At 40.7% G+C, this 13,212-nt stretch overlaps 1 protein-coding gene across 2 annotated transcripts in view; it reads right to left on the bottom strand.

Moving 5' to 3' along the window:
• Positions 1-13,212, bottom strand: part of PKHD1 (PKHD1 ciliary IPT domain containing fibrocystin/polyductin) — a 457,080-nt gene that overhangs the window by 162,556 nt on the left and 281,312 nt on the right. For both annotated transcript variants that reach the window (XM_070360807.1, XM_070360808.1), the window contains one exon: positions 7,474-7,611. In XM_070360807.1, coding sequence (XP_070216908.1) covers positions 7,474-7,611 — 138 coding nt within the window. The remainder of the gene's footprint in view (positions 1-7,473; positions 7,612-13,212) is intronic.

The following is a 13,212-nucleotide window of genomic DNA, read 5'->3' as shown; positions in this document are numbered from 1 at the left end:
GGCACATTATCAGAAGTGTACTATGTCCTAGGTACAAAGGTTACAAAAATATTGTAAAGTCTATCATCTAATACAGAGAAGACATTCATGAGAACATACCATTTCATAACATAAAAATGAGTGCAATAATGATGATATGAATGATAGAATGAGCCAGAAGAAAAGATACACTAAAACCTACTGAATGGAGACAGAAAATGTTCATAGTAAAGGTAATCCTTGGGCAAAGGCTTGAAGGACAAAGATTTGAAGTGACTAAAATAACTTCTAACTCTGGTCCTGCTCTTTACCAGCTATGAGACCTTGGAACCAATCAATAATCTCTGTGGGTCTCAGTTCCATCATCTACATGCTGATACAGATGATTCACACAATCTCTGAGGTCTAAGATATCATAGTTATAAGTCCACTATTGGGGAATTTTCCAGAAGTTGTGTAACAAGTTGCTAAACTAGATGTATGATCCAGATCTCTAGAATTCCCATATTCATGAAGGTCTTAAACTAATTTCTGTCTTGTTAAAGTCATACGCATAAGATTATAAAAAAGTAGCTATTTTGGGGAGGGGATGAGATGTATGGAGAGAGTAACATGGAAATTTACAATACCATATGTAAAATTAAACAGCCAATGGGAATTTGCTGTACTAAAAAGAAAAGAGCCTGGTTTAAAAATAAATACAGGAAAGCATTCACAGCAAAAAAATCTATTCATAAAAATCAGTTCAGTTGAGTCGCTCAGTCGTGTCTGACTCTTTGTGACCCCATGAATAGCAGCACGCCAGGCCTCCCTGTCCATCACCAACTCCCGGAGTTCACTCAGACTCACGTCCATTGAGTCGGTGACGCCATCCAGCCATCTCATCCTCTGTCATCCCCTTCTCCTTCTGCCCTCAATCCCTCCCAGCATCAGAGTCTTTTCCAATGAGTCAACTCTTTGCATGAGGTGGCCAAAGTATTGGAGTTTCAGCTTCAGCATCAGTCCTTCCAATGAACACCCAGGACTGATCTCCTTTAGGATGGACTGGTTGGATCTACTTGCTGTCCAAGGGACTCTCAAGAGTCTTCTCCAACACCACAGTTCAAAAGCATCAATTCTTCAGTGCTCAGCTTTCTTCACAGTCCAACTCTCACATCCATACATGACCACAGGAAAAACCATAGCCTTGACTAGACGGACCTTTGTTGGCAAAGTAATGTCTCTGCTTTTGAATACCTAGGTTGGTCATAACTTTCCTTCCAAGGAGTAAGCGTCTTTTAATTTCATGGCTGCAATCACCATCTGCAGTGATTTTGGAGTCCCCAAAATAAAGTCTGACACTGTTTCCACTGTTTCCCCATCTATTTCCCATGAAGTGATGGGACCACATGCCATGATCTTCGTTTTCTGAATGTTGAGCTTTAAGCCAACTGTTTCACTCTCCTCTTTCACTTTCATCAAGAGGTTTTTTAGTTCCTCTTCACTTTCTGCCATAAGGGTGGTGTCATCTGCATATCTGAGGTTACTGATATTTCTCCCAGCAATCTTGATTCCAGCTTGTGCTTCTTCCAGCCCAGCGTTTCTCATGATGTACTCTGCATAGAAGTTAAATAAGCAGGGTGACAATATCACAGCCTTGATGTACTCCTTTTCCTATTTGCAACCAATCCGTTGTTCCATGTCCAGTTCTAACTGTTGCTTCCTGATCTGCATACAGGTTTCTCAAGAGGTAGGTCAGGTGGTCTGGTATTCCCATCTCTTTCAGAATTGTCCACAGTTTATTGTAATCCACACAGTCAAAGCTTTGGCATAGTCAATAAAGCAGAAATAGATGTTTTTCTGGAACTCTCTTGCTTTTTCGATGATTCAGCAGATGTTGGCAATTTGATCTCTGGTTCCTCTGCCTTTTCTAAAACCAGCTTGAACATCTGGAAGTTCATGGTTCACGTATTGCTGAAGCCTGGCTTGGAGAATTTTGAGCATTACTTTACTTCACTATAAATATATAAACACTGTAAAAACTGATTTACACATTCACTCACTAGCCTCACTCTCGACTGTATGACTGTTAGTGTTAGAAAAAATAAATAAATGAATAATATAGTGGAAAAAAAGCAATTTTCTGCAGATTTTGGACTCACTTGTGTTCTTTATTGCTTTAGAAAACAACACAGCATAGCTCAAAATCCAGCCCACTCCATGAAACTCATGCCGTCTCTTCACTGGTCTCCAGCTACAGTGACTGCTTTTCTGCCTCACAGCCATGTAAAGCGCATGCCTTGCTCTGCCTCAGGACTTCTGCACCAGGTCTTCCTTCTGTCTGAAACTTTTTTGTTCAAATCTTTGCAAGTCTAGCTCTTTGTTGTCTCTATGGTCTCAAGTCACACCGACTCTTCAGAAAGTTGTGCACTGACTACCTAATCTATAGTGCCAACACCTCTCTTCAGTTCACTTCTCTATTTAGTTTCCTTCAGAGCGTGCATTGCCATCTAAAATTATGTCCCCTTTTATTTTGCTATTTTATTGTCTATTTCCCCCAACAAAAGAGTACAAGGAGGAATCGTATCTGTCTGGCTCACTGCTGAATACTCAAGTCAGCGGAAGAATGCTTGTCACTGAGTTGGCATTCAGTGAAAGAGAAAGTGAGGGAAGGCTGGAGGAAGGGGATGGAAACAGGGGTAAATCTACTTTCTCCTTAAACCTACTGATTCATTCCATTTTATTGTCCAATAGAAAGCTTGCTACTCATGAAAGCATGTAAAAGTTTGATGACATCACTCAACAGAGACAACTGTTCATTTTCAAACATGAAATTGAATCTGTTCAATTGTACTTAAGACTGTGTATTTTAAGCCAAAACATGAAGTTGTTAAAGAATAGGTAAGTGGCATTAAACTTATTAGAAGTTACTCTCCTTCAGGAAATTTTTTTCTTTGTTCAACATGCAAAGTAACATTTTGTGTCAAAAGTATATTTGACAGCCATTGTAAAAAAAGTAAAGGACTTCCCTGGTGGCAGGTAAAGAATCTGCCTGCCAATGCGGGAGATGCAGGTTCAATCCCTGGGTTGTGCAGATCCCCTGGAGAAGGCAATGGCAATGCACCGCGGGTTTCTTGCCTGGGAAATCCCATGGAGCCTGGCAAGCTATAGTCTGAGGGCTTGCAAAAGAGTCAGACACAACTGAGTGACTGAACAACAACAAAAATAAAGACGTTAAAAGCTGGAATAAGATGGTCAATTTACTTTCCTGATTTTATTCTTTCTGCTGTATCTCCTACTACTAACCACTCCCTCTTTCTTGCAAATCCCTCCTTTTGTTTCAAGACATTATTTTTTCTTTTCATTGTCCATCTACCTTTATAGCTGTTTATTTTCCTTTCTCTTTCCTGAGCTCAGCTTCCTCCCTTACCCTTAAAAGCCGTCTCTATCTCACAGCTTTGATTCCATATGTTTGGCTGATGACCCTCAAATATATATATTTAGCACAGTCCTCTCTTCTGAGCTTTCTCATTAATCTATTTGTCCTCTATATATTACCACTTATACATCCCACTGAAACTTAAACTTAACATTTGTGTCTAAAGGTTTACTAGGTGCCTGACACTGTTCAAGCACTTCCACCAAAGAAGCCTTTAATAAATAAATATTGTCGTTGCTGTTGTTCAGTTGCTAAGCCATGTCCGACTCTTTGTGATCCCATTAATTTACTCAGTTCCTATAAAACTCGATAAAATAAGCCTGATTATTATTGCTCCCATTTTAGAGATAAGAAAACTGAGGCAGAAATAGCTCATGTAATTTGGCCGAGTCACTCAACTAAAAGGGCTTCTCAGGTGGCACCAGTGGTAAAGAACCCACCTGCCAATGCGGGAGACATAAGAGACACAGGTTCTACCCCTGGGTCAGGAAGATCCCCTGGAAGAGGGCACAGCAACCCATAGCAGTATTCTTGCCTGGAAAATCCCATGGATAGAGGAGCCTGGTTGTCTACAATTCATAGGGTGGCAAAGAGTTGGGCATGACTGAAGTGACTTGGCACACACACTCAACTAAAAAGTAGTGGGAAGGAGGTTTGTCCCAGCCTCGCCATGGACCCAGATCTCCCAACCTGAAACCTAGGAAGTATCATCTCCTCACCTCACATCAAAATTGCCACTTGATTCTAGGAATTTTTTACCTCCGCAGTACTTCCCTAATTCATTCCTCCTCTTTAGCTCCAGTGTCTTCACTCGATCTTTCACAGATTCTTTTCTGAAACACCTTATAGCCTTCTCACTTTTCACTGTGTCCCTTCCAGTACATCCGTTGCATTGCCAAAAGTGATGGCTCTAAGACCGGATCTAATAATGTCACTTCCCTGCTTAAAAATATCCAGTGCCAGGGCACTGCCTTCATGAGAAAACCCAAACTCTTTAACATAATGCATAAGGCCAAGAAGCTTCATTGGCTACCACCATTTTATAAATCCTACAATCCAGACATACCTGTTTTCTGCAATTTCCTGAAGGTATAATGCTTGTCCACAAATATGGTCTTTTCAGATCTCTTTTTTTATCTTTAATCCCTCTCCACATCGGAAGAGGTGACACTTTCAGTTATGATTTTATTTGTCTCTGCTGCTTTATTGAGACAGTTCTTGAAAGCCAGGTTCATGACTTCTACGCCTGTACATCCAACCTCTCTCGTGGAACTTGGCACATGGTAGGCAGTGAGCAAAATCAGGATGAATGATAGGATGGACAAACAAGTGAAATACTTTCAGCTTATCTTAAGTGTTTTATCAGACTAACAGGACAACCACTGAACAGAGAATGAAATTGAGTTTGGCATTTGTGATGCAGCTGTAGCCCTTGAAGCGGAGCTTTGATCTTAAACTTCCCGTCTAATGCTAACATTATGATTCCACCCTACTAAAAGTCAATTGGTACCTTTTGCCAGCACCAGTTGCCTTAAAAGCAGGACCACCAAGAAATATAAGTCCACAGTTCTGGGACTGGGATCAAATGGCATCAGATAGCAGACAGTCTCTGGCAGTGCTCTGCGCCAATGCCCACATCTATTAGGTTTCTTTGCTAACTAGTCTTATTATCTATTTCATGTCGGGATTTCTTTAGGGTGTGGTAGGATGGGACAGATGGGTTGAAAGTCTCCCTTCAGGCATCATACACACAGGACTGGGCAGATGGGTTCCTTTTGGATAATCAACCTTTAGGCCTGGAACACATGGACAAGCAGAGAGAAAAAGAACATGCCATTGTCTAGTAACAGATGAAAGTGTAGTTGGGAATGGGCAAAACTAAAATAGGATTTGAAATGTGTAAGTCAAAACTGGAAAGTGCCACTGTGTCATTTCTCTTCTAAGGTACAAACTTCCAGGCAGCAAGTTTGAATTACAGTAATAAGTGACTTCAGAGACCTAAAAAAAACTTATGAAAAAAGACCTCTCTTAGCAACTGAGGATGTCAACGTAAAATAAGTTTTCCAGTAACGGGAACAAGGCTCAGTTTTATTTAATATTTCAATCAGTTAACTGGATGAGGATACAGAATATTAAACCAATGAGCAAGTGACATCAATTTGGGAGGAAAAGATCAGGAGCCAAAAGAATTTCCCCACTGTGGAAAGATGGATTGAAATAGAGATGAGTAAAAAATATTGCGCTTACGTCTCCTTAAAACCCAGGTGAAAACAAAGCAATACTTATGCAAGTGTACAACACAGAGATCTGTATTTGAGGCAGCACATGTAAAAACAGTAGGAGTTAGAGGTGACAATGCAGTTGGCATAATGAAGCTGGAAAAAGCTGTGGCTGCTTTAACAGAAGAACCATTCTCCACCAGTGAATGTGATGGAGAGCTTTCAAACCTCACTCCCAAACACTGCCCTCCTCCTCTCACAGCCCTGGGATGCAGCTGACCCACACACGGGACATCAGTGAGCCTTGACTCGGAGTTCAGGCTGGGTTTGACTAAATGGTAGCATGAGCAGGAGACAGGGGAGGACAGAGCGTGAAATCTGGGTATTTATTCCCAGACGTCCTTCTCAGTACCAAGTGTGTCCCAGTCACACACAACTTAACACTGCTGTCTGACAACCAACTCCATGCAGCTTCCTGCATCTCTCATTCAAATAATGAACTCTTTCTTCTAGATTCTTTTCTCACCTAGGCCATTACAAAGTATTGAGCAAAATTCTCTGTGCTATACAGCAGTTTCTTTTAGTTATCTATTTTGTATATAGTAAAGTATATATGTCCATCCTTACACGTGAAATCTTGAAAAAAAAAAAAAGTACAAATGAACTGATTTACAAAACAGGAGTCATGGATATAGAAAATAGACATGGTTACCAAGTGATAAGATGTGGGAATAAATTGGGAGATTGGGACTGATATATACATGCTGCTGCTAAGTCGCTTCAGTCGTGTCCGACTCTGTGCGACCCCATAGTCGGCAGCCCACCAGGCTCCCCCGTCCCTGGGATTCTCCAGGCAAGAACACTGGAGTGGGTTGCCATTTCCTTCTCCAATGCATGAAAGTGAAAACTGAAAGCGAAGTTGCTCAGTCATGTCCGACTCTTCGCAACCCCATGGACTGCAGCCCACCAGGCTCCTCGGTCCATGGGATTTTCCAGGCAAGAGTACTGGTGTGGGGCGCCATTGCCTTCTCCACATTACACTATATATAAAATAGACAACTCACATTTTTAAGTTGGCTACGCACTCCAGTATTCTTGCCTGGAGAATCCATGGGCAGAGGAGCCTGGCAGGCTCCAGTTCATGGGGTCGCAAAGAGTCAGACACGACTGAATGTCTAACATTTTCACCCCTTCAATGTATCAGACTTGGTTAACTCATCACCCCAGATCCACTTCTCCTGCAACACCCCTCAATTCCCAGGGGGAGGACCCTCATCTCCTAGCCCCACTGCATCTGTGGCCCTTCCATCAGCTTCCTAGGGAGTCATAAAACATAACTAGATGGAAGAGTCCATGGGTTTGTGGGGCAGTGGGAGACAAGTGAGTTGCTTGCCTTCTCCCCAGCTTTCTCTCTTTACTGTCCCAGGCTGAGCACATCAGCTTTGCTCCCAGGTCGGTTCTCTGAAGGATCTGCACTACCACAGCAACTGAAATTCTCTTCTGGGTTGGTTGATCAAGGGCTAACCAACCCATCCTACGAGATCTTCTGGAAGGGTGAGCCACAGGTAAAGTCTCACTCAGAGAACTAAATGGAGAATTGATGTGTGGCCTGGTGGAAGCAAAAAGAGCCCTGCAATGAGCGTGAGGACCCTGGGGTCAGATGACTGCAGATAGCGGTGGACAGGAGTGACCAACAAATGTCACCTCTGTCTGTGTCCAAAGCTGGCTGGGGAGAACTTTTGCTAGTAAACTTCCTCCTTGCCTCAGCCTTCTCCAGACCCCCTTAAGCAACCTGCTAGAGACACTATCCTCTCCCAAAGCCTCTCTCTGCTCCCAGTCCTGCTGCCCTTGACTCACCAACTCTCAGCTCCCCACCAGCAATGAGCATGCAGGCCACGCTTAGAACGTTGCTTCTGTCCACAGGGAATTCTAGAGTCCCCATCACGTAGAGGCCTCTGAGGGGCGGAAGATCAGTATCCACAAGAACAGTCCTGTCTGCAGAAGGAAAAGAAATTGCTCAGACATGTAACCAAGACAAGAATTGCCTCCTCTCCTCCAGTGACTTATACTGGGTTCTCCAGGCAGCTCGGGAGCCGCTGGCATTGCTGCTTGGGCCAGGTCAGGGCCAGAAAGTGGAAAAACAAAGTGTTTGCAAAGGCTAGGCTTTCCTGAAGTGGCAGAGGAAAAGAGAAGAATGAATACATTCTTCCCCTGCTTTGCAAACCAAGGGGCATGGCCAAAGGCATTGCTTATGACTCTAACCCTGCCCCAAGCCTGCTTTAAAGCAAGTGTCCAGATAAGCTCCACACCCTTTGTCCCTGCCCCTCCCGAGGCTCTGGTGTTTGAAAGGTAGACAACCACACTTTACGACCTTGACCTCTAAAGTCAGACTATCTGGCTGTGAATAAGCTGCTACTGACTAGCTGCCTGGACCAACTATTTACTCCTCAGTGCCTCCATTTTCTAATCTATAAAATGAGAATGATAATAAAAATATCTCTTCATTCATAGGATGTTTGTTAAGATTAAATGAATCAATAGATATAAAGTGCTGAAGAGGATTAGGAAGACACTCTCAATCCCCCATTCCCACCAAGAAAACCAAGTGCCTGTTACATGCTCAATAAACGCTTAATATATTCATTATTTGTATTGTTTTCAGTAGCTGGATGAACTCACAGAGTTCATGGGGCAACTTGAAACCATTATTCTTCATCTCTCCTTTCTAAAAGTAGCTTCCATATAACTTCAGGAGAAAAAAAAACATTGGTTTTTGCTTGAAAGTGACAATAGAATAATGCATGAATAAAAATTCTCTTTTAAAACAATAAATGCTTCATGTGTGCCAAAGTAGTAAGTGTTACTTTCTGAAGTTCAGTAGTAATTCAGCCCAAATTGAAGATATCGAATAAGCGTTTCTGCTTACATCTTAATACCATAATCACACACGCAAAGATTTTGAAGGGATTTTCTGAAATTTATTTTAATGAGATATAGTTGATTTACAGTCTTGTGTTAGATTCTGGTATACAGCAAAGTAATTCAGTTAGGCATATATATCTGTGATTTTTCATATTCTTTTCCATTATAGGTTATTATAAGATATCGAATGTAGTCCCTTGTATTATACAACAGGGCCTTGTTGTTTATCCAGTATATATATACAGTAGTTTGCATCTGCCAGTCCCAAACTCCCAGTCTTTCCCTCCCTTGCCTCCTCTCTCCCATGGTAACTACATGTCTATTCTCTATGGCTATGGGTCTGTTTCTGTTTCATATTTAAGGAATTTTTAAACATAAGCTCACATCTGATTCCAGAAAACAATGCAACCTGTTGTTCTTAAGGCCCTGCCCCACAAATTGACTTCTCAGGAGTTGTCTTCTCTCGTCCCTGCCTTCTGTCCAAGGGATAAGACCACCACACCTTCCCATGGCAGACGCTGCAGGGTTGTAAACCATCCATTTCCCTTTTATTCCTGAGTTCATAGTTAGTCAACTTTTTCCACCCTCCTCTCCAATTAAATGAAGCCATGTGGCTCAGGGTAGCCAATAAAATGTAGGCAGAGTTGAAGTGTGACATCTCTAGACCTGATCCCTAAATTCTCCTAAATACACCTTTTCCCTCCCCTCGTGTCTCAGTTAAATAGCAGAACGCTGGCTCTCAGGATGTAAGGATAATCCAATAGCATCCGCACCACACACTCATCCATCTGAAGCAACAAAGTTTTAGATCTGCTATTAAGTCTCCACATTGGATCCACCACTCCTCTATGGAAATCTCTTTCTTTTACTCTCTATTGATACCCTGGACCTTCTTATAACACACAGCATTAAAAAATTTTATGATAATTACACACATGATTATTGCTTATAAGGAAGGAGCTGTCACTGGGCTGATCCTCAATGTAATTATGTCTTTCTCTCCCAACTGTTATTCCTTAGGAGAAGACAACACCCCTTTTAAGAAATCCCTAGTGCCTCTTATGACATCAAAGATAAAGCTGTGCCATAAATGTTGCTCAGATATGCTGAGTTCCCTACACACCTTAAATTTCCAAAGTTTATCAGTGACTGATGTAAAATGAATAATCAGACTAAACAGATGAAAAAAGTATGTATTTCAATTTCACGTCTGCTCCTTTTCACACATTCAAACAAAAGAGTGAAATATCTAGAGAATGCTATAGGTTTCACATACATTTTGTAAGTTCATAACTTTAATGTGACTTCAAAAGCAAGACAGAAAATACTTCAAGCAAACACATTTAAATATAAGAGTTCGATACAAATAACCTTTGTCTCTTCCAGTCTGTGGCCCATTCTGCCAGTGTTTGACTATTGAACCTGATTGTACAAAGTAATTTATACAAAGTAATTTATTGAATTAATAATATGTGTTCTCTCATCCACAAAATACTGACAACACACATACACACACACACACAAGATGATATTAGGCTTCTTTTGAATATACCTTTCAGTTAAAATGTGACAATTACATGGAATTTAAAATCTTCCCTTTGGTCTTTATCACGTTTCCCCTTAGAAGACATTTTTCCTAATTGTCTTGCCTTCCAAATATACCAATAAATTGCCCACGAAGCACAGTTAGCCTAACTATTATATGCTCTATGACAACACAGACTATACCTGTCATGGTCACACTGAGTTGCTGAGCACATAGAACAATACCCAGACTTTGGTAGGTGCTCAAAAAATAACACCAAAGAGTGCATGCATGCGTGCACACACACACACACACACACGTACATGTAAAATCCAACAGCCATTAGAAGCAAAGAATAAGATGAAGACAAGAGTAGAAACACTATTCTTATTTCTTTCAGTGCCAACTGCACTTTGAAATTTCCTGGATCCATCTAGTCACACTTGTTTCTTGCTTCCTTTCCTTCCTCAATATGTGCCACATCTTGCCGGGTGGTGAGAACTCAAAGATGAGTCAGACATGTTTCCCACCATCAGATGAAGACAGATAAATAAACACAAGGCAATATACTTGAAACAACATATTTTTTTATTATATGGAGATTAACCTCATCTTCATTCTCAAAACTTCAAAATGGAAAGTCTGTCTATGTGCGTATTACAACAAAATTCTGCAAAGATGAAATAAACCTTTGACTTATAAAGATTTATATCAAGTAATTCTCTTTGCATTACAATAACAGACATGACAGTTGGCATTGCAATTGATGCAGACAAAAAAAAAATCATCCTAAAGTAGGCTCCAGAGCAGATCAGGTCCAAAACGACTCTCAGCTATAATGACAGCTTCTAGAGGACCTCTCTCTGCTCCAGGTGTAGACAATTAGGATCAATATGCCACATTGTCTAGAAGTACCATGCTTTCCAGGAAATTACTCAAGATGTTTCAGAGAAAACATTCAGAAGCAGTTATGCATACAATGCACTTAGAAACATGAATGATGGATTATCTCTAATGTAACTGTGGCCCAATGCTTTTCACCTTGGCTTGACTTGGCCAGTGCTCCTGCATCCTGCTCTGTCAGTGACCAATCTATCCTACTTAAGAGAATGAGCACTGGCATATGGAGGGAACCATCTGGAATTTCTGTTGCTCGATGGGAGGCTGATGGGGGAACAGATCTGGAAAGAGACTCCAAAAAGAATTAATGAGTACCAGATGTAATTAAAGACTGCTTTGCCCCCAAAGGAGCTCAGGACCAGCCATGGGGTAGTGCCTTTTGGTTCCGAATTACACCCTCTTTCCACTCGTTCATCCATCAAACACTAACCATCCCGCCATCTTTATTCTAGTATTTTTTCCCCAAGCAGTGCTTGGGGTTTTTCACCCCTAAAAGCGTTGTATTTTGACAACAAGAAGGATAAACCTTTATAACTAATATCTTGAAAATTAGAACTAAGAAAGAATTACCCAACTTTCCCCATATATCAAAGGCAAGGCAACTACAAAAAAAAAAAAGAAGCATTCATCTTCTGTAAATGCATAGCTACCCTTAAGACCAGAAAGCTTCAGCCAAATCAAAAGACAGATATCTCTAATGGCAAGTCTTCTTTTATATCAGAAATGACCTGACTACCATAGCATTGCATATAATTTCAACTCTAGATTTAAACTCAATTTTTCCCCCAGCAAAGTCAGAAAATCAAGGTCACTATTGGGTAGCATTTCAAGGGTCTGACATTCATCTAAATCCTGTAGAAAAAGACCAAGGGCAAAGGACACAGATCCTGAGAATAAAACGGGGCACAACTGGGGGCAGGCAGACCCACTGCTTGTGTGGGATTCATTGTATCAGGTCCATAACTTGGGTGGTGAAGACAGTTTCCACTACAAACCTGCTGTTGGCAGGAACACAGCCTACACCAACTTTGGACATGGCTCTGACATCAAGGGGAAAGTCATGGCACACAAGGGCAGAGTAGAACATACAAGGCTATTTGCAGGCTTGCTATTTTCCTGCACCTTCCATAATTAACAAGCTTATTTCTATATTCAGTCTTAGCTCCAATACTTTCTCATAAATATGTGAACCAATGGAAAAATAAGTTTCAATACCATTTCAATCACTATTAAATGACCCAATCTTCCTTTTTGAAAAAGAAAAGAATGTTTCTGTCTCTAAAGTAACTATTTTAGATACTTAGATATACATATGTACACAATGATTGGTGATGTTTTATCTCCTTTATATTTGGTTAGCTTTTGGTGAATCTCACGATTTACCCAAATATCCTCTCACAATTAATGAAAACATCCAAGAAAAGTTTGTTTATGATGGAATGGAAATTGTTACACATAAGTAATTCATAGGAATGAAAGGTTAACATTAATGAAAATTAATGTCAAATAGACTTTATTAACGTCAAATAGAAAATTAATGTCAAATAATTTACAGAGATGCTGATATTTATTTATCAAGAATTCATGCTCTTGTAGAAAAAGCAGAACAAAGAAGTGCTAGAAGATAAGGATGCAGTTTTTCTATAACTATATTCTTTGCAAAGAGCTGCTAACTTTATAGCTTGACTTTTTCTTCAAATCCACACAGGTGGTTTCTTTATTCTACTCTATCATTTTTTTTCAAACTGATCTTAAAAATAGGCAGTTTTCAAAGCACCCTGAGGCACATGATTCAAGACTGAAAGCCAGCTTCCTTACACCTGAAGAAGAGCCATCTGCCTGTCTGGTGTGTGTGTGTGGAATGGGGCGGGGAGCGGGGGCGGTGGGAGGCTGCTCATCTCATTCTCACCTCATGGGAAGAGTCCAATTTCAACTTTGGACGATAAATTCCCATCCCACTCCCTACATACACCATCTCAGTGTCTTTCTCCATCACAGACAGACATGCATAATTCCCACAGCAGAATCAACATTTTAAATTATGATATTTTAATTGATCAATAAAATGTTTAACATACAGTGTTTATCTCTTCCTCTAGTCTATACCATCTGTTCTTCAAAAATAGTTTGAATCTATTTAATAGGAAGGTCTTTAAGTAAAATTACCAACTGTATCAGATCAGTCCTCTAAAGCCTGAATTCTGAAAGGGAAATACCAGAAGGTGCTGCTGTTTTTATAGAAATAGAAA

The sequence above is a fragment of the Bos mutus genome, chromosome 23 (assembly GCF_027580195.1).
Source record: "Bos mutus isolate GX-2022 chromosome 23, NWIPB_WYAK_1.1, whole genome shotgun sequence".
NCBI lineage: Eukaryota > Metazoa > Chordata > Mammalia > Artiodactyla > Bovidae > Bos > Bos mutus.
The sequence above is the reverse complement of the archived record's forward strand: the minus strand, read 5'-3'. Positions and strand labels throughout refer to the sequence as shown.